This window comes from Podarcis vaucheri (genome assembly GCF_965113315.1).
Source record: "Podarcis vaucheri genome assembly, chromosome: 15".
Lineage (NCBI taxonomy): Eukaryota > Metazoa > Chordata > Lepidosauria > Squamata > Lacertidae > Podarcis > Podarcis vaucheri.
Window position 1 is genome coordinate 2706296 of NC_138753.1, and position 21800 is coordinate 2728095.

The 21800-nt window shown below is 47.2% G+C and overlaps 1 protein-coding gene across 6 annotated transcripts in view; it reads right to left on the reverse strand.

The window, feature by feature from the left end:
- Positions 1-21066, reverse strand: part of SLC6A4 (solute carrier family 6 member 4) — a 36196-nt gene extending 15130 nt beyond the window's left edge. Inside the window, exons 1-7 of one of the 6 annotated variants that reach the window (XM_082201805.1) lie at positions 12782-12891; positions 11556-11649; positions 7303-7861; positions 5371-5505; positions 4703-4922; positions 2864-3002; positions 872-1006 (exon numbers count right to left, since the gene is read on the reverse strand). In XM_082201805.1, coding sequence (XP_082057931.1) covers positions 872-1006; positions 2864-3002; positions 4703-4922; positions 5371-5505; positions 7303-7744 — 1071 coding nt within the window. In that variant the 5' untranslated portion in view covers positions 7745-7861; positions 11556-11649; positions 12782-12891. Of the gene's footprint in view, positions 1-871; positions 1007-2863; positions 3003-4702; positions 4923-5370; positions 5506-7302; positions 7862-8132; positions 8287-10521; positions 10574-11555; positions 11650-12781; positions 12892-17154; positions 17275-20657 lie in introns of those variants that run through there. The other 5 variants (XM_082201801.1, XM_082201804.1, XM_082201803.1 and 2 more) reach the window with 5 other exon arrangements.
- Positions 21067-21800: the final 734 nt, after the last annotated feature.

Sequence of the window (21800 nt, forward strand, 5' to 3'; positions counted from 1 at the left end):
CTCAATAGTAGCTGTATTTATTACTTAGAGGGCCAAAATCTCCCCCAACCTCATCTGAGTCTTTCATAGCTATTCAGGGGGAAATGACATTTGCATCTGCTATACAGAATGCAATGCCTGATGGCTTGTGGGGGCAACCTGCTGCCGGCATATAACACATCCTGCTTGAGGGATTTGCATTGGCTGTCAATTTGCTACTAACATAAGTCCCTATACAGCTCAGGAACAGGATACTTGAGAGACTGTCTTATCCCTTATACACTGAGCAGAGAGTCTGCAGAAAAGCTTCTTCTGCAAGTTCCATTTATCCTGTTTTCCAGCTGTTTCCAGAAAATACAGATAGTGGGTGTGTGTTGTATCTCGACAGGAACACTATACCATAGAGCAGGAGCAAGCATAATACCAGTCTTGCTCCAAGTAGCTGCAGAGCAGGCTTCGGTAAACCTTGGAACTTACACAAAGCCAAAGAGCACTCCCCAAGCATTACCCTCTGGAAACAACCAAATAGAATCAGAACCACTGCGAAGTGGTGCCACCCACTGCCTGACTCGGACAGCTGCTCCAGAAGGATACCATGGTCGAAATACCATGGTACTGAAAGCTGCTGAAAGGTTGAGAATTAACAGGGATACAAGAGTGCCTGGATCTGGTCTGCAGCCACCCACTCAAGAAACGTGCTCAAGAAGCAGAAAGTGGCAACTGACCAGTAATTACCTAGATTTTTACTTAGGTTGGGAGAAGGCTGACTGAGTACCTGGTTCACCCCCCCCCATCCTCAAATCTAGTACATTACTCTGCATTTGCCACAGGACTTTAAGGTAGCCAATCCATTCATCTGATTTGTTGCACCCGCCTCCCCCCCCCTGCTTACCTCAGTAGCAAAAAGCTTATCCCATTCGGGCTTCAGGTAGTAGACCACCCCTCTCCATGCCCCAGGCAAGGTAGCGCCCCGTATTAAGAGGACAAAGAGTATGACATAAGGGAATGTGGCAGTCACCCACACAACCTGTTTGGAGAAGAAATCAAGACTGAGGATTCGTCTGAGGGAAACCACCAGCACAAAGGATGAAAACTTTGCTCTAAATTAGCAGCAATATTAATTTATTAAATTGATAGCCCACTCTCCACTGCAACTCAAAACATGCCCACGGTGCCTAGCAACATCAAATCCAACAAGACCATATCTAAAAACAGTAATTAAAATGAAAGTTTTAATATCGACAGTGCCTGAATGTCCCTATCCAAAGACCCAGGCAAATAATAATAATAATAATAATAATAATAATAATAATAAATTTTATTTATATCCCGCCCTCCCCAGCCGAAGCCGGGCTCAGGGCGGCTAACAACAATCAAATAAACAATCAAATAATCATACATTCTAAAAATATTTCATTATAAAATTAGTTAAAATCAAATTGATGGCAACCGATTAAGCAAGATTTTGTGCAGGTTGCCAGAGGAGGGGGTCAGGCTGCGCCCTGACCAAAGGCCTGGCGGAACAACTCTGTCTTGCAGGCCCTGCGGAAAGATGTCAGGTCCCGCAGGGCCCTAGTCTCTTGTGACAGAGCATTCCACCAGGTTGGAGCCGCAGCCGAGAAGGCCCTGGCTCTAGTTGAGGCCAGCCTAACCTCTCTGAGGCCTGGGACCTTGAGGATGTTATTATTTGCTGACCGTAGGTTTCTCTGTGGGACATACCAGGAGAGGCGGTCCCGTAGGTACGAGGGTCCTAGGCCGTATAAATAAGAAGAACACCAGCATTTTAGTGCAAATTTATCCTAATGTATACATTTTTAGCAAATGTATACATTTTTAGCAAATATATACATTTTTGCAAAGCAAATGTTACATGCTTTTGTGTGCTAGTTTAACTGAACTATATGCATATTTTACCTTAGAATATGCATCTCTATACACTTTAGTTGACTGGAGAACTGCCTTGCAAAATTCGGAGATGTGCAAATGTTATAGAATTCCCCCCACACCCCCATCCCTAGTTCCGGGGGTCTCTTCTGCCAGCTCCATGAACTATCCCATCCTGTGCCAAAGCCCTGTCTCTTCCCACCCCAAGGAGGTGGCACAGACTCCCCCGAGTCTGAACTTCCTTCCTCTTGACCTGCTCCTATGGGACAGACGGGGTTTCCTGGCCTAGTGGCGCCTTGCCTGCTGCCTCATATTTGGGAGGCTTGTGGTGTCTGCGCCCCTGACACTGACAAATCTTCTGTATAGAAAAGGCCTTCCTAACACACAGCCAGAAGGAAGGATGGCGACATCCTCACTGGGTGCTAGCCAAGATCACAGGAGGCCACCAACTTGGGTAACTTCAGAATGATCTTCAGATCATTCCAGCTGCTTCTCAAGACAGACAGGAACATGAAAGTTTCCTCCCTCTTTTTGGTGCCTTTTTCATCTTGAGGGCCACGTTCCCTTAATGGGCAACCTTCCAGGGGCCATATGCCATGTTTGGGCCAGACCAGAGGTAAAAACAGATGGGACACTTACTGTGTACAGTAATCCCTATCCCAGCCATGCAAAAGCCAGAAGTTTCTACAAACACACCAGCACATACCATCTCCCCAGTCTCTAGCCAGGCAAGCTAGAGACATTCTCATATGTCAAGAACACATTCAAGTCAGCTAAATGCACTTGAGAAGGGGACAGGGCAGGGCTGGTGAAGGTGCTGCCTGATGAAGGGGTGTGGTCTGGGAAGGCCCCTAAGGCACTAAGGAATGGAGAAGCCTGGTGGGCCACATGAACCTCCCCCCCCCCCCCCCCCGGTCTTCAGATACAGCATCCCTTTCCATCCCTGACCACCAGATACAATCCTGGCATAGCTCCTCCTGCTGTTGGCCTTGCTCTTCACCTTTCCAGATGTTTTGACTCCTTTCCAGATGCTGAAGTACACAATGGTGAAGATAAGCATCAAACACAGGACGAGCTGCCAGCTGATTCCTCCCAGGTCATCCAGCCCCGTGGATCTGTGCACTTGGAGAATGTGGCGGCTGAAATGGAAAGGAAACAGACGTGTTGGGGATCCTTTGGGATGCAGACTTTCCAAAGGGATCATTTCAAGCGGGTGACGTTTGCTTCAAGTCCATGAGTCCTGAGGGTGGGATGGAGTGGGGTTTGCTACTGGGAAGTTGCCATCAATGTGACTGTTGGAGGCAAGTCAAACAAACGGGAGGTCAGGAACAGGGTAGCCTTGCAATGTTGTTGGACAGCAACTTCCACCATCCCCCTGACCACTGGCCATGCTGGCTGCTGATGGGGCTGATGGGAATCGGAGCTCAACATTGTCTGGAGGGAATCACATTGGCTTCTCCTCATTTAAAGATTTGCTCCTGGGTACGAGCGGGGGAGAAGGAAGAACAACCTAGAGCTGGCTACCTCGTGTCAATTTCATGCCAGTGCTTTTCAAAAAGTGGCAGTTATTTACTTCAGTTAATTTTTTAACAAAAAATGTTTGGATTTCCTTTCTTTGGCAATCAAAACAATGTACATCTTGAGCCAGGCCTGATTACAGCCTGATTTCGATGAATTGGCTAACATCAGTTGGTGGGGTGGTTCTAACTTCTGACAATTCCGGCACACATTTCCCCTGTTGATTAAAATGGGAGATGCCACTTCCTTCTTATACCCCGAAAGGGCTTCCTTTATACACTATACTATGAAGCATACTTTTTATGGTGCGGATCGCGTGTAACATTAAACCATGGTTTATTAAACGTGTGCAGACCCTGCCCAGTACCTTAACTGTGGCTTGTTTACAGTCAACAAGCTGTGACTTGAAGCCATGGTTTACTGTTGGCTTCTAAAACTTGAGTTATTTTAACTATGGCTTGGTGCTACTTGTGAAAACAGCAGACCTGGCTTTTTTGGCTACCCCACCCCAGACACTTCACATTCTAATGAGGCAAGAGTAGCTGGAAAACAAAAGAAGCTTTGGAGAAACAAGTCATAGCTTGATCATCTGTAGGAGAAATTGTTTTTAATTCATGGTTTGATAAATGAACCATGACACAGTGTTAAATGTGAACCAGGCCCGTGTGTTTCTGCATGAGTCACAATTGTATGTAGGCTTTCTGTTTGGGAGGGGCTACACTCAGAATAGTGACTCATGCAGAGATACAATGGGCAGCTTTCTCTGTGCGGGTGGACAATTCTTTTGCTTTTCTATATCAGGAGTGGCGGCTTGCTCAGTGCAGAACTTTGACAGAATTATCCGTGCCACCAGCAGAGACGGATTGGAAGGAGGTGAGAACAGAGCAGGGAGTCATCCAGAGATCCAGAATGCACCCTCCTCTGTTCAGAGAACAGAGCAGGGAGTCATCCAGAGATCCAGAATGCACCCTCCTCTGTTCATGGATGCTTTGGGCACTTAGGAACCTGGTGTGTTTTGACATGTTTCTCACAGCTCTAGCAGATCTCTTGCAGCACCCGTGTGTGCTCTGGCACCTAGTTAAGGAATGACCAAGGCTGATGTTTCAGAGGGCTTCAGAGGTTGTTGCAAGCATAAAGAATGAACCACTAACTCTCACTGATGCTCATGAAAAGCAGTTGCTAACTAGGAGACCTGAGCCAGTGCCTTCATATAAAGAAAGCACAGGGTGTAACACATCCGTCCCTCCTCGAAAGCTCCTTCCCCACCCTCCCTGCTCCACCTTATTCTGGGATGGCTGTCTCTCCACTTACATGCACTTACGTGTAAAATTCTTCTGCCGGGGAGGTTGAGTTGGCAGTCCAGGCGGTGCTCTTGTTGGAGAAGTAGTTTGTGCAGCTGTTGGTGTTCCAGGGGTTTTTGCAGCTGGTCCAGGGCAGCTCACTCGTGAACGAGGAGATGAGGTAGTACAAGGCCCATGCCATGATGGTGTTGTAGTACGAGGCAATGTAGAAGCCAATGATGCAGATGGCATAGCCAATTCCTGGATAGATAGAAAATGCTGGCATAAACATAAGAAAGATGGGTGCTCTGGTGTTCCTATTAAGTGACCTGTTGGCAGTGCAGAGGCTTCCATGCAACACATGGAGCTCCAGTAACTTGCTCTTGAGTGCAGAGGTTCCTATGCAGCCAGGGAGCTCCAGCACAGGCCATAAAAAACATGGATGAGGGCACAGGCAACAGCATATAAAATGACATTGTCAGTCATTTTCCCTTTGTGTGCATTTATTGGGAACTATGCTCATAGTAAGTAGAGAACTTTTTATGTGTGGATTTGGAGGGTCAATGCAGAATTACATGTCTAAGACGCCTGATCTCCACATATGCCAGGAATCCTCCCCCGAAAAGCCCCTGGCTCCACACCCCAAGTGCTCTGCAGCTTTAACTGTGACCCAGAATTCTGAGAATAAAGATTTTCCCTTGAGGATTACCTTTGAAAATGGGACAGATCTTCCTCCAGATTGAGATGCATCCATTTCGGTGATACTGCCCCAGTGCCAGCTCCATGTAGAAGAGCGGGATCCCTCCAAAGATAGCCATGATTGTGTACGGGATGAGGAAAGCTCCTGAATCAAAGGGACCAACGTTAAAACACCATTCAGAGAGGCATTGGATGGTAACAAGTGGCCTACGCAACAAAACGTTGCAGCGTGGAGTGTTTCTGATCAAGATGCCAGCCAGTCAGCTGTGCCCTCCCCCAGAAGACTCCGTTCCCTTGACCTCCCACCCCGAACGCTGCTCAGCAAAGGTCAATCAGCATTTCCTTTGGCTCCTCCTTCCTGAATATTAATTCTAAAAATCTTGGTGTTTCCCCAAGCATGCTGACATATCCCTCTTGTGCCTGGGGGGTGCACTGCATCCACAAAGGTCTCTGAGTGCCAGAAATAGGGGGAACAAGGTGGGGGTGGTTGCAACAACAATGTTGCTGTGTGGAGTACTGCTTTTCAAGACCCCAACTACTCCCCTTCCCCTAACCCCAGTTTTCCACCAGTCAGCCAGCTGAATCCTTGCTGTCCTGTTGCATGCTCAGTTGTGCATGCATTGGGGGCGGGAAGTATGTGTGTTCAATCCCAGCTACAGTAAAATCTTTGATATCTCCATTGATGCCTGTGGCCAGCTCTCCCTTCCATCTTGAGGACATTGCAAAATAGCTTATCAGAATGAACAAGTCAGGAAATGACTTTATCGAGGCAACAATGCGGTTTCTTTCCTTTCTTAGATCTGTTTATCTTCCTCTCCAGCCGGTTGTCAACATTTCATGCCGCCCAGCCTTTATGGGGCTATTTTAGGGATAGCTCCCTATTTTGTCCACAGCTCCAGGAGCGATTTTAAGAATCCCTCAGTTAATACAGGTTGCTTCCATGCTAGAGTCCACTTGGAGTGTGTGTTGTTTTTTGTAACCTGTCAGTAGGCTTGGGCAATGTACCGATACATCGCCCAGGACCGTGCATGGCGGCTTCACCTGGCAGTATATCATGGGTGAAACCAACACAGCTCCTGAGTCCCTCTGCTACCAGTGCCACGTTCAACATCGAGCCGCTGGTAGCAGAGGGACTCAGGAGCAGCAGTGGTTTCACCTGCGCATGAAGTCGCCATCGCACTCTGCCCCTCATGCTGCAGAGGGAGGAGCAAGCTGTATCGCCGGGCCAATACAGCTTATTCCTTCCTCAGCTTCTTTAAACTGTTCCCGCTTCTCTCCCACCTGAGCGAGCCCCTGTGCCTCACGTGGAAGCTGGAGAGGCATAGGGCTCACTCAGCTGGGGAGCAGGAGCCTTCCCATCCCGCAGCTGGGCAACGCAAACAAGCTGTATCGTCCCTGACCTGCGAGGCGCTGGGATGAAAGCCCCTCAGCTCCTGCAGTGAGAGTTGCGACAGTTTCACCCCGTGCCTTGTGGGCTGGGGCCAACGTAGCTTGTTGCTGCATATCACCAGGTTGCAATGTTTGGCTGGGGACACATTGCAGTGTTGAAAACCTGCTATTGCCCAGCCCTGCCTGTCAGCATCTTTTAAGTGGGAATGCTGGGTGGCATGAGAGAATTCAGACTCAAGCAAATAAATATATATACATATTCTTTATTTAATTGCAAAGAAATGCTTGCAATCGGCCTTACCGCCAGTTCTCGCTTGGCCTTTGCTTGCTTTGTGCTGCAGATTTCTTTTTGGGGGGGCAGATGTTAGTTCACAGCACCACCATCCTGCTCCACCCCCAAGTATATGTTAGAGGAGCAAGGCCCCAGTGCTGTGCCAAGATTAAGCAGGGGGGCTGCAGGGTAACTGACTCTTGTGAGCCACTTTGAGCTCAACATTTGTGTTTGGAAAAGCAGACTACAAATATTGAATCCAATCAATCAATGGACACTCACCTCCTCCGTTTTGGTAACATATATAAGGGAAGCGCCATACGTTTCCTAGATCTACTGCATAGCCAATAACCGAGAGGAGAAAGTCCACTTTCTTGCTCCAAGTCTCCCTCTCATCCAGCTCCATCAGCTGCTGCTGACCCTCTGCCACACAGAGGGTGGTGGTCATGGGAGCAGCGGGTGTGGGAGGGGTGCCTTCGCTGCCCCCTGTCGCATTGCAAGGACTTGGGCTCTGGGCTCCTGAAATCCCATTGGACACAGGGCTGGTGGTCTCCTCCTTTTCTCCCTGGCTAGAGTGGGCTTGGTTTGCACCCTCCGCCAGTTGGAATTTAGGTTCTGTGATCTTGATCAGGAGTCCATTCTCTGAGCAGTCATCCCCTTCCTTACAGTTCGAGGCCTTTGGAGGCGCGAGGGGCTGGGTCTCGCTGGGGGCTGCCTTCTCCATTCCGGTGGGTTAGAAGGCAGCCTTCCTATCCATCTGCAGGGGACTTCCACTAGGACCGCCTTTCCAGCCACAGATTCCTTTGTGGGTTTTCCAGCATCAGCGGCTCAGCTGTGGGCCCTGCAACATGTTGGAGGAAACAGGCAGCTCAACATTTTAATTGTGGAGGGGAAAAGAAAATGGCAAGATGATTATCGATCGGTTATATGGTCTTATTTTACATAAACATGCGTACAGAAATGAAACACTTCTGTTCTTTTATTTAATAATGAGATAGAAGACTAATTGTAAGCGGCAAGATTGTAGAAGGCAATGTTCAGCTCGTGCGATGATGCAGGTACTGAAAGGCATTTTGCTGTATAATGTGAAGGACAAGGTAGTGGTCTCTCACCATTCCATATACAGAACCCAACCAGGGTGACTCTTACTTCAGTGGTGGTAATGGGATCGCATCCTCTACCACACTTGGAGCACCAGGACAGCTTAGGAAGCTCAGACAAAATGGGGGTGGGTTGATACACTGTTCTTCAGTATCTGCTACCTAAGCAGCTGCCTCAGTCTACCTAATAATAGGGCAGGCCCTATATGCCAGTAGCAAGGAACAGGCAGGCACTGGGGTGAGTGATGCTGCTGCTAGTACTGTCACCAAATCATTTCATTTTACTTACTTGCACAACATCCTTGTGACCCCCCCAGCCCAGCCCCCCCAACATTCAAGTTGAGGTATGGAGAAGAAAAGCTCAGACATAGGATTTGGTTATTTGTGTGAATTTCACTTGATTCATTCAACCAATACTACCTGCAGTTAATTTGGATATGAATGAAATATTGGTTTTGAAGGGGATGGAAGCATACTGTATTAGTTTGTAGATGGGGGCTTGCATATATCATAACAAGAGCTTTCTTTAAAACTTCCTCAAGGGAGTGAAAAAGAAAAGCCTTTCCTAAGATTTTGCCTGCCATTCGTAATTGTTTGTTTTTAAATGAGTACTTACATTAAAAAGAATTAACTTATATTAAAAAGTCCGATTCAATCAGGGGTGCCATTTTGTCAATAGATAATTTTAAAAACTTGATTTAGCTAACCAATTAATTGGTTAAAGTCAAATCAAGAATCATTGACGGACATAAAATTCAAATGGCACCAAACAGTGGCGTGAATGTAATCTTCAACGGCACCTCAAAATGCCTTCCCTGCAGCAGGGCCAGACATTGCTATTACATTCAGGTAAGAATAACTACTTGCACCCAACTAATTTCTACTCAAAGTAGACCCTCTGAAACTAATGGATCTGCGTTAGTCCATTAATTCCAGTAAGTCTACTCTAGAGTATGACTTACATTGAATACCGCCCTATGTTGTGCACATTGATAACTCTACATTACCAGGCAGAACAAAATGTTCCTCTTCCAGTACAGCCTTATACACACCTACTCAGAAGCAAGCCTTGGGTTTTTTGTTGGGCTTACTCCCATGTAAGCATGAGGAGAGCCATAACAATTATTATCCCAAGGAAGCAGACCCAGGTCTGTGCAGTTCCCATTTCCATCCTGGAGTTGCATCCATCTGGTTAATTGGCCCTTTCCTAAGAATATACGAAGAGCCCTGCTGGGTCAGAGCAAAGCCCACTTAGTCCAGCGTCCAATTACTGGCATCTTGCTCCAGATTTGCAGTAATGATTGGCCCTCTTGTTACTACTTTAGGAAAAGACGCTGCTATTGCCCTCTGCCCCTGCAATGACAGTCTAATTGGCACTGACTTTTCTTTTTTCTTTTAATAGTATTTTTTAAAGGATCTATCCTTGCCACCCTCTCTTCATTCTGTTTTGTGGTCCCTCTCAGTGGACACAAATGCTCTGATTTCGTGTCCAATTGCTGCTACCTGCTGTCACGATTTGACCTACTCAAACTCTCAGGCGCGCCCAAAGTAGCTCTTTGGAACCCGGCCATTATTTGTAATAACCTCTCCCTTCTGTTTTTATAATCAGGTAGGTCTTGTGCCAACGGAAATCTGGCCAAATAGGGGAAGAATGATCTAACAGCCACGCTGTTGTGCTGGGTGAGCAGTGCCGTAGCCAGAGCATTTGTGGTTCAAGTCACACCATACTCCCTCTGTCCCACCCAGTCTTCACTGTGGGGAGTATAATACCGGTCTAATTTACAGGACGGTTGAACATTCAAGCTGGCTTTGAACATTTAAGGTGCGCTATGTTAGGTGCAAAGGGACACGGGTGGCACTGTGGGTTAAACCACAGAGCCTAGGTCTTGCCGATCAGAAGGTTGGCGGTTCGAATTCCTACGGCGTGTGAGCTCCCGTTGTTCGGTCCCTGCTCCTGCCAACCTAGCAGTTCAAAAGCTTGTCAGAGTGCAAGTAGCTAAATAGGTACTGCTCCGGCGGGAAGGTAAACGGTGTTTCCATGCGCTGCTCTGGTTCGCCAGAAGCAACTTAATCATGCTGGCCACATGACCCGGAAACTGTACGCTGGCTCCCTCGGCCAGTAAAGCGAGATGAGCACCGCAACCCCAGAGTCGGCCACGACTGGACCTAATGGTCAGGGGTCCCTTTACCTTTTTACCTTATGTTAGGTGCAAAGCAGTTTTAGAAAAATAAAACCAAGATATTTGAGGATGCGCAAATCAGACATCCTGGGCATTCAGAGGTATTGACTTCCTCTGGCATAAAGCAAAATATGAAAGCAATGTATCCATCCCTCTTAATTTCTGTGGTGTCGTGCTTGCTTGATTTTTAAAAAGCATTGCGTATTGAACATTGGCGTTACCAGATTAGCTTCTTTAAAGCCCCTTCCTTCCTCCCAGCTGCAGAATTCTAAACTCATAATTGCAGCTATTTAAATGAACGCACACCCTTCCCTCCCCCTGAGAACTCTGTTCCCCTCAGCCACCGTCCACCCTGAGATTGTGGGGATACGGTGTGCTGTGATGAGCACCAAAAATTGTGGAAACTTTGCCGATGTTTGGATGGGGCCTTATTGCTCTGTGGTAGAACCTCTTGCTTTTCATGCATACGGTCCTGAATCCAACCCCAACAGTTAAAAGGTCTCAGGTAGCAGTGATGGGAATTATCTCTGCTGGAGACCCCAGATATTGGCTTCCAGGGAGCTAGATGGGCAAATTGTTTGACCTGGTATAAGGAAGCATCATCGGTTCCTGAGAGAGTGAAAGGAGCTCAGTGGTAGCGCACTTTGCTTTGCCTGCAGAAGGTCCCAGGTTCAAACCCCTGCATGTCCAGTCAAAATGGATTAACAGGTGATGTGAAAGACCTTTCTCTGCCTGAGGCACTGGAGAGCTGCAGCCTGTCAGATGATGCAGTTCTGGTCTAGATGCTGTAAAGCACCTTCCTATGTTCCTACAGTACCGTATTGGCCCAAATATAAGCCACACTTTTTTTTTCAAAATTCCGACCATGAAAAGTTAAAGTGCAGCTTAAATTCACAACCTTACAAAAATTGGCTTTTACGATATCACATCTGAAACAGACATACATTAAAATTGAACAAAAAATGTTTTATTGCCAATTTGCGAGCTTGAGTGCCTGCAGGATTGTAGCGATTTTAGCGATTGTACGGTAATCTTTGCGGGGTTGCAAGATCAAAGGCTTAAATTGGCTCACAGCAATTTTCACCCAGTAACCCAATTTTAAGGGAGTGGCTTATATTTGGGTATTATCTTTTTTCTTTTTTTCCTCTTGAAATTTAAAGGTGCGGCTTATTTGCGGGTGCTGTTTATATTCGGGCCAATACGGTATATGACTTGCTAGTTGGAGAAGGTGCCACATTGGGTCATTGAGCCTTACCTACAGGAAGGGATGGAAGGATCTTTCAGTTTCATTTCTCCCAGCTTCTCATTTTTCCAATTTTACATTCAGTTCTCCACATTTTTACAGCAATCTGCAAATTTGTTTTTTTTAAAAATCCTCATGAAAATTATTCGGCACTTTATTTCAAATCTTCCCCAGTAAACTGATTTTTGTATGCAGTTTTGACTAATGTACAGATTTTTGCAAGTAATTTCCCCTAATGCATTTCTGTATGTTATAAGTAAGTAAGGGAAGTCCTAGTACCACTCTATTCTGCCTCAGTCAGACCACACCTGGAGTATTGTGTGCAGTTCTGGGCACCATCTGTCTGCACGGCCACCTGTCTTGGATGCTTTGGTTGAGATTCCTGCATTGCAGGGGGTTGGACTAGATGACCCACAGGGTCCCTTCCAACTCTACAATTCTATCGTTCTATTAAAAGACAATTGCTGGTTATTACATAACTTTAATATGTGATAGGTTAAACAAACAGCTGTATTTCTTATGCTCACTTAAGTGCTGGAATCTGACCGAAAACCACAAGTATGAATGATGAAGGAGCTTTCATAATTTGGGACTTATGAGCAGCATCCCAAGAGACGTGAAAGTAGCTTCTGAGCACTTTCCGTTCATAGCATATCGTTGACACATGGCATGTCACACCACAAGGTGTTGTGATGGACAAGCCTAGCGCAAGTGGCTTCTTTGAAAAAGCATTGGGCAAACCAATGATCTATGGACAGCATGCAGCTAAAACAGTTAAAAGAGAGGACACCCCTCAGATCGTCAGATGTTGGGGACAGGGCTGCCTGTCTCCATCCAATGCTCTTCTGGGAGAGGAGTAGGGACACCTGGCCAGTTCCTATTATAGGCAGAGTAAAGGTTTTCACCAGCCGTCACCAAGCTGTGGCTTCCAGACATTTTTAGCTACAACTTTCATCAGCCTCATCATCCCACAGCAACATCCTGTGGAGTTAATTGGCAAGACCTGGATTTAAATCCCCACTCAGCCATGAAGTGCCAGGGGACCTTTGGCCCACAGTCACTGCCTTACCTACCTTGGAGGATTGTTGTGAAGGGGGGAAATGGGGAGGATCTGCCCAAGCAGCCCACAGGAGCCTTATTAAATCAGAGAACTCTAATCCACAATCCAGTATCAGCATCTCCCGGCTGTGGCCAGGTGGGAGTAGTTTGTAAGAGAAGAAAGAAGAAAGGATTTGTACCTGCTGAATCCTGAAATTCCAGGGCATGGAGAAGGCTCCCCATGCAATCACCTGCTAGCTCCTTTTCCCACGCAGAGAAACCTGGATCTCTAGGGCCATGCGCATGTTGCAATTGTCATACCTTGGTTAATCATCAACTAGCACTCAGCTATCTACAAAGACCCTGAACAGCACAGAGCAGGAGACCGAGCACTTTCAGTTTTTCCCGTGAGGATCCCACGCCTGGGACATCCTTTCGGAGCTCTGCCACTGGAGGGCTCAGCCAGCCTCCGAAAATAATAAAAACCACGCGGGGACTGGAAGCCCAGTGATTTCACAACCTGGGCAAGAGCAATTCAGTGCCAGGTACAGTTGCGGAGAGGCAACCCGGGTGGACTTTAAGCCTCTGGATTGGACTTAATAGAATGGCAGAGAATGACCCACCAGTCACAGGCACCCTGGGAGAGAACTTTCCGCAATCATCTTCACGTTCCGTTCCACAGCCAGCTTCGGTTAAGGCCACCCTGGGCTCCTGCTGAGTCACATCCTCCCAGTGCCTCATCTTTTTTATATGCCTATAAGTAACTTATTTGTAATTACGGCTCAATTCCATAGGCAGTTTCAGATTTGCTCATGGAATTTGCTCGCTGCCACAGGACGTGTTGACGGCCACCACCTTAAGGCAGCTTTCCAAAAAGGAGGAGACCAACCACAGTTAGCAACCCAATATCTGAATGGAGCCTCCGTATGTATGCAGGGATAGTGCTTTAAGCCATTCTATTATTTCTATATTGTTTTATTTCTATATTTGATTCCATTTATGAATTGCTTCCCGTAAAATATCCCAAAGTGATTTCACACTTTAAAAAAAAAAAATCAAGAAAAATAGCATCAACAAATTTATGGGCTGATACGGAAAAAAACATTTTCCAAGTGGCCCAGGACTGGACGGCTGATGGCAAGTAAGCAACAGCCCGTCTAACTGTGGATTGGTCTGCTTAACAGCCAGGCTGCCCAGGCACCTTTAAAAAAAGAAAGACCATGCAGCCATGTCAAGAGTTTGGGGCAGCAGGTATCTACTAAACAAGCCTTTGCAGATGCTTTGGCCCATGGGTCCCATCAGTCCCAGCTGATGGTGATGTTGGGAGTCGTGGTCCAAACATCTGGAGGGTGCCAGCTTGGCAAAGACTACACTAAACCCCTTGGGGCTCACTTCCCCCTGGGGCTGGCTCCTTCGCCATCTGCCATTCTGCCCGTCACCACCCAACACTTTCCAGGTCCTCCAGGGAACAGCATCAAGGATAAGAGTTTATTACTATCTATTTTTGTTCTGAGCCGCTGGAAAGGTCACTCTTACGCAAACACAGGCTGGCTGGCTGTTCCTCAACAGCTGGAAGCACCACTAATAAAAAACATACAACCTGGAAAGTGCACCCGGCTTTGGGGCTGCTCTTTTTCTCAAGCGCAGCTTAAGCCTTGAAAGGGGCTCTGGGAGACATTTGGAGGGTTCAGGCACACCTTTGCTCAGAGGCAAGCTAAGGGGAAAGAGGCTTCTCTGCTGTGGAACATGGGAAGGAGATATATGAGGCAGAACACTGGGCCCTCCAGCATAGCATCTACAGTGGCCGGCTCCCAGTGGTTTGAGCCTTTCTGCAGATGCTGGGGATTAAATCCGAGACCCTCTGCTTACATTATCACCAGTGCTATTTCTCTAGGTGCCAGAGCTGAGATCCTGTGAGCTCCGGCTGGGGGGGGGGAAATCCCTGCTTACCACTGAGCTGTGGTAACAGATTGCAGTCACCTAAAAGGTAAAGGTAAAGGTACCCCTGCCCGTACGGGCCAGTCTTGACAGACTCTAGGCTTGTGCGCCCATCTCACATCTATAGGCCGGGGGCCAGCGCTGTCTGGAGACACTTCCAGGTCACGTGGCCAGCGTGACGAAGCTACTCTGGCGAGCCAGCGCAGCACACGGAACGCCGTTTACCTTCCCGCTGGTAAGCGGTCCCTATTTATCTACTTGCACCCGAGGGTGCTTTCGATCTGCTAGGTTGGCAGGCGCTGGGACCGAGCAACGGGAGCGCACCCCGCCGCGGGGATTCGAACCGCCGACCATACGATCGGCAAGTCCTAGGCGCTGAGGTTTTACCCACAGCGCCACCCACGTCCCATTCCAGTCCCCTAGGTTGTTAATAAAGGGCTGATCTGACTAGAAACATGGGGAGCTGCTTTATGGAGAGTCAGGCAATTGGCTCATCTCAGTTGGTATTGCCCATGTAGCCTGGCAGTGGCTGTCTCCTGTTCCAGGCAGGAATCTCCTCCATCCATACCTGGAGATGCCACAGGCTGAAGCCAGGACCTCCTGCCCACAAAGCAGGCTCCCTGCCTCTGAGCTATGGGCCCCTCCCCCAGAGCCATTAGGGTCCCCCCATTCGTTTGGGTAGTCTGACTTATTCAGCAAAAGCTGCCTGGATCAGGCCATATGTCCATCTAGTTCAATAATGTCTACACTGACCGGCATCAGCTTGCCAGGTTCTCAAGCAGAACGCTATCCCATGCCGTGGAGTGAACTTGAGACCCGTTGCATGAATACCACCAAGATGCAACCCTTGCCCCTTAGCTGCAAAGATGGGAATGGACTTTTTACCCAGGAAGCCTCTTGGCTGATAGTTGGTTGCTATGGAGGAGAAGTGCCAGGGGTCAGTATAGAAAACAACATCTAATCAGCGATCTCCAGGTGTGGAAGTTGGCTGTGCTTTTAAGTTCATGAGGAGGAAAAGGCACTTTCTGTAAGCTCAGATGCTCCTTAACTTTCAGTTTTCCTCACAAGAACTGGCACTAACAAAGTCCTGGCACTAACAACCCCCCCCAAACAAACTCTAAAAATCAAGCATTTCCTGTAGGATGCATCCTGCAGGGGTTGAATCCAGACTTTGCTTTAGGGAGCCTTTTTAGTAGTTACCCACACTTTACCCATGCCAGACCCCTGCCAAAATAACACCTGAGATTTCACCCCTTCAGTTTTTCAGACTCTCATGGGAAAGAGTCCTCCCGACCTCAGGAATGAATGTATATGGGTAGCCTGGCTGTTATCTAACTGTAGTTCGTGTAGCTTTGAGTGGGGATTACTCAGGGTGATTTATTTGCAAAAGGAAACTTTGCCGTAGGCCAAGGCAATTGCATCTAAAATGCATCTTGCAGGCCAGGGATAGGTAGCTGGTCTTTGAGGCCAGTCTGTTGGGCCCCTCACAGCCAAACACCACATCTTCATCAAAGTACAGCTTAAAAGTTTCCCCCCAGTTTCACTTGCAAAAAAAAGAGAACCATTTCTCCCCCTCACCCAGTGGTAAGAAAACAAATAAACCCACCCACAAACATGCACACAATTTAATGGAGGCTGGTACATTCCTGACTTACAAAAGCCAAGTCCACCAACCATGGATTGTGGTCCGATAGGGGTTGGCAGCCTCACCCCCACCATTTTGGCAGCAGAACCAGAAAGTAGGGCTCTTTGAATGGGGCTAGTGGGTCTGTGTTTGTTTTTGTGAGATAATATTTCCCTTCTCTTTTGGATTCAGTACATAACTCAAATGCCTTAGGTCACTGCGCTTCATTTTATGCCCAAGAGCACTTGCTTCATTCACTGGGGAGTCTTCAGTGCTAGATGGAGCCAACTTCCTTTGGAAGAATGGATGCTTGGAACAGGGTGTAGCAAAATACGTTTCAAAAATCTGCTACCGTGGGGAGGAATTCGGTTCAGTTTGGATTTCAATGCAAAACTAGCAAATTAGCAATTTCCCAAAGCAAACTGGAACACAACTGTCCTTCGAAATTCTCACACTAACCTGAAATTTGCGGTGCAGTTCAGCAAACACATATTTTGCATGAAAAATTGCTTGGAGTGCATAAAAACCACATACATTTGTGAAAATAACATATGAAGCATTATGCGAAGGGAAATCACTGGCAAAAAATCTGTATGTTATGAGAAATTTCAGTCCTAATTTGCTGATTAATTTTCATTAAGACTTTTAAAGATAATAATAATAATTGCAAGTTAACGCAGAAATATGGAGAACTGAATTTAAAGCTGGAAAAATGAGAAACTAAGAGAAATAGACAAATACATTCATCCCTACCTGGGCTACAGTCTGTGCAATAAAGTGACCCCTCCAATGTCACAGAAGGGATGGAAGCTGTAGAGCAATCTCTTCATACCAAGTCATGCTCTTGGTCTTTCTAGCTAGCAGTGTCTGGGTTCATAGTCTGAGAGGATGTTTCCCATCACATGCTAGCTTATCCTTTTAACAGGAGAGACCAGAGATCAAAGCAGAGACCTTATTCCTGCAAAGCATACACTCTGCCCCCTGAGCTGTGACCATTCTGCGCCATATTACCAGATCTGGTGATTCGTCCACTTGGCCCAATGTTGTCTACTCTTGACTGGCTGCAGTTCCCCATGCAGAGAAGGGTCTTCTCGCATCACATGCTCCCTGGTCCCTTTCTCACTAGAGGTGCTGGGAGTGAATGGGCTCATGCCTGCAAAGCAGAGGCTGCTACCAGAGAGTTATGGACCTCCCCTAAAAGAGAGAAGGATCCACCCCATAGCAACCTTTAAGAACCGCGTTCTGGGTTCAGGCAGAGGCATCCATCCATTTCCATCTAAAACCCAAAGGATGGGATTTGCTCTCAAAATCTGTTCCAGCCCCATGCAAACCTCATTGAGGTCATGCTTCTCTGCCACTCCAAAACTTTGGCTCAGATTACTTCCTTCCCTTTCCCTCTCCTCACTTCTAAGAAGTCTTCCTTGACCTCAACCTTGTTTTTCCTGAAGATTGTAGGTCCATTTATGAAACCATTCCCCACTTCATTCTTGCTGCGCTTGTGAAGTCTTGACTTGTTCATTCATCCTGTCTCTTTCTCTCTCCTCTCCCTCCGCCCTCGTCTGCCCTTACATTTCAGATGCACTGGGGTGCGGTGGCTTTTTGCCTGTGTGCTAAGTGCCAGCCGTGTTTTAAAGCTTGTTTTTAGTATCTTTTGGGGGTCAATCATAGCTTCCCAGTCAGAACAAAAACAGTCTCTGAAGTTCTTCCCAGCTTAGACAACAAGCTCCGGAGCCAATTGTCTAGAAAAGCACAAACCTTCAATTTTCCACAATTGAGTCTATGTTTATTGTTATTGTTATTTATTATGGTCTGCATTCCTGACAAATCTGTGGAAATTCCAGACTCCTTTGGGCAAAGACCTTTTTTCACTATTTTTCACATTCAAGCCGTGCGCAGCTTGAGGGAGACCAGCTCTTGACGGGCTCCCTCACAGCAGAAAACAAACTTTAAAATGTTCTGCCTTGGAAGATCTGTTGTTTGTAGAAAGGACCAAAAGAAATTTGTGGACTGTGGGAATACGAACTGTTTCTCCCAAGAAGACCACTGGTTACATCTCATTAAGTTCCTCAGCACTCTAATTAATTAACAATAAACAGAACAAAGTACCTCTTAGAAACCTGTGCATTCACACACTTCTGCATGTCTCCAAGTGCCGGGCACAATCTAGTGTAAGAACACAGCGGTCCCCCTGCAGCTGGATCAGTCCCTAAAGGGGACCCATCTCGCCCATCATCCAGTGTCCACAGTGGCTGGCCAGAGGCTCCATTGGGAAGCCCTCAAGTAGGAAATGATGGCAACAGCTCTCTTTCTACCTGTTGCTTCCCAGAAACTTACTCAGAGGTAAACCACCTCTGGGCATTCAGGTTCCACTTGGCTATCCTGTCTCTGAGCTTTCTGCAGTCTTACCCCTCCACGAAATCGTGTGACCCTTTAAAGCCATCTAAAGCCAAGATCCTCGTTCTGTGGCAGAGGATTCTGCGGTGGTGGACCATTTCTCTGAACCAGGCTGCCACTGCTGTGATTTAATATATCTTTCAAAACCTACCTTGTACCTCGAGAGTTGGTGAAGCACGTGTACAAGCTTTTGCATTCCACAGCATTCTTCTTCAGTCAGAGCTTTGTGAAACTCAAATAGCTTGCATATTGTTGCCCCTTAACCTAAGTGAACACCCAGCAAAATGTCAAGTGCATTTGCGCCTAACGCTCTCAAAGGCAGCTTATTCTCCAGCTGGAAAACTGAGCCAGAAACCCTGCACACTTCTGGAGGCCGATGAGAGCTTCATTTCACTTTTATGTGGTATACCACCTTTCTATATTGCTATACACAAGGCGGTTCACAAGCTGTAATCCAAAACATGCAGAGGGCACCAGGTTGGGGGAGGCTGATCTATACTCCTGTTTCCATTTAAAACTCAATGCAAAAAAGAGCATGGAAGATTTGCCAAGGCAAAAGAAACTACCAACTAGTTCCATATTGCCTGCACTGACTGGCAGCAGCTCTCCAGCGTTTCAGGCAAGGAACTCTCCCAGCCTGCCCTGGAGATGCTGGGAACTGAACCTGGGACTTCCTACATCTGCTCTACGCACTGAGCCACAGCCCTTCCCTGCACTGGACTGGTCCTTTATAAATTTAAAGTCACAGTAGCATATGTACTCTTGATTCCCAGATTTTCAACTGGTTCCCCACGAGAGGCAGAGCCAAGCTGTGCTATCAAGAGGCATGGCACTGTAATGCCAAGAACGTGAGAACGTGTACTAGGAATCACTTTTAAATTAGCCCACCAGGTTCCAAAGTCCTAAAAACAGGTCAAAAACAGAATGAGGGGATATATTTATTTTTTGATGGCCATCTTCCTTGAGAGCAGATCGGAACTAAGAAGGCACAGTGACATTCCTCGTTCCCTCATGCCTAGGTATGGCCCCCGGGGCCAGGGTCCTGTCCGTTGTTGCCTGTGCTGTAATGAGCCACCTATATGTCTTTGCAACTGTCTTAAGAAACAAAAGAATCCCAAACATATTTTCAGATATTTCCACATCTGCTGCATCTCTCTCCCTTTCAGCTTGCCCAATCTTTTTAATGTCCTTGGAGGTCAAAAGCACCCGTCATCCTGCACTTTATACCACATTTGTAATTTTCATAGACCCATGCATGTTGTGAAATTTGTTTCGCTTCTGTCCAGTTCAAGTGAGGCATTAACTTGTCACCAAAATAAGCTCCTTCCGTTTGCTCTATAAGGAGGAGGACACCCACATACCCCTCTCACCTGTACAGGTGTGTGAGTGAGAGAGGTGTTGTGAAAATATGAAATATTTTGACATCAGTAAGCTGTCAGGTAAGCTTACTTATTGCAGTTTTTCCTGTCTTAACCAACATGAAAAGCAAGGCACCCAAGTTAACTGGATTGTTGTTCTTGTTTGAAATGTCTTGTCCCTACAATTTTTTTGTTTAAAGCACACTTTTTCTCCCTCCTGCCCTCTCTCTAAAATAAGGAGGCTGCATCTTGCAGTACGGCCAAGGGCTGCTCCGATCACTCGGCCAAAAGCTGGTTGAAACACGCTGCTCACCCGTCTTTCAGAGCTGACACTAATAACTGAGATAGCAAGCATGTACAGACAGAAAAGCTGAGGAAGGAACACATTCTTAACTCAAGCAAAACTTGAAACAGCAACAAATAAATAAATAAATTCAAAAGGCTCCCTTGTCCCCGTCCCTTCCCCATCCCTTGGAGCTGCAGGAACATTTCACTGTCTGTTTTAAGTGCAGCAGGGGCATAAAAGCCTCTCATGCAAATATATACAGACTCTTTTTTTGGTGTGCATTACCGTTGCCATCTCAGGTTTTTGTTTTTTTTTTAAAAAATCAAGATCGAAAAAGATGAGCAAAAGCACAATTAGCTCTGCTGGGGAAGGGGAAGGAAAAGACCACCCCCAGCTTCTGTCTCATAATCACCAAACAGGGCACTTTTAGGCATCTGCATTTGGAAGAGGTGGGGGGAGAATAAAGCGTAAAATACCTGGCGTGTCCCAGCGGATTCAGGAGCTCTTCTCCTGCACTGGCTCATCCAAGCCGGCCTCACCAATCCCACCTACATTGGCTTTGGATCCTATGGGTCACTTTGCACCGGGGACTGTCTTTTTGTACACCCCTTCTTCTCACATGGTCCGATTCCCAGATAATCTGCTGCCAAAGAGCTCTTTAAGATGTTTTTACGTCACTTTCTTTCTTCTCCTCTCTCTTTCTCTCTCTTTTTTATCAAGTCAAATAAACTTTTTGCCTTGCCAGGAGGGACTGCAGCAGGCTGCAACCCTCCTCCTAGAGGTGGGTGACTCCACACACAGAAAAAGCAACCAGCTCACAACAGCTCAGAGCAGCAGCAGCAGCAGCAGCGGGAGGAGGGCTCCAGGCACAGCAATGCAAGAGCCTCTGGGTTGGAGTCAGGGAGGGCAGCCTGGGCTGTGGCTATAAATGGAAGTGCGGGGGGGGGCGAGGGAGAGGGGGGGTCTGCAAATGGGGGCAGAGAGTGGCTGGGGGTGGATGATGAGGACAGGACAGGTGTCCTGCCACTGTGGCAAATGTGAGACTGGGGTGTGTGTCTGCTTCTGGGCCACATTAGGAGAAGAAAAACAGACTTTTGCCATTCTCGCCTGTCCTTCTCCATTCTTCACTTTAAGCACACAGAGGGGGGAAATGCAAAAATTGTCAAGTGGAAAGGGACTTGGGGTTTGCTATCACAGAAGTTGCTCCAAAGCAGAGCTGGTCCAAGATATTTTGCTGCCCAAGGTATTGGTTATTTCTGTTACACAGCTTTCCACCAAAGAGCTTAAGGTGTCGTACACAGTTCTCCCCCATTCCCCCCTCACAACAACCCTGCAAGGCAGTTTAGGTTGAGAGACCGTGACTGGCCCCAAGGTCACCCTGTGAGATTCCTTCCCAAGTGGGGATTTGAACCCTGGAATCCTAGGTCCTCGTCCAATGCTCTTAACCACTACTGCACAAGTTCTGGCGTAGGCATCCAAGGTACCTGAGGCAAAATGAAAACGTGACACTCCCTTTCTCTAGCAGTAGAAAGACAATAGCAGCAGATTAAGGAGCTTACGAATTTGCCTGCCCTCTCCTAATACCTAACATTTGCTGCCTGAGACGGCTTTCTCACTCT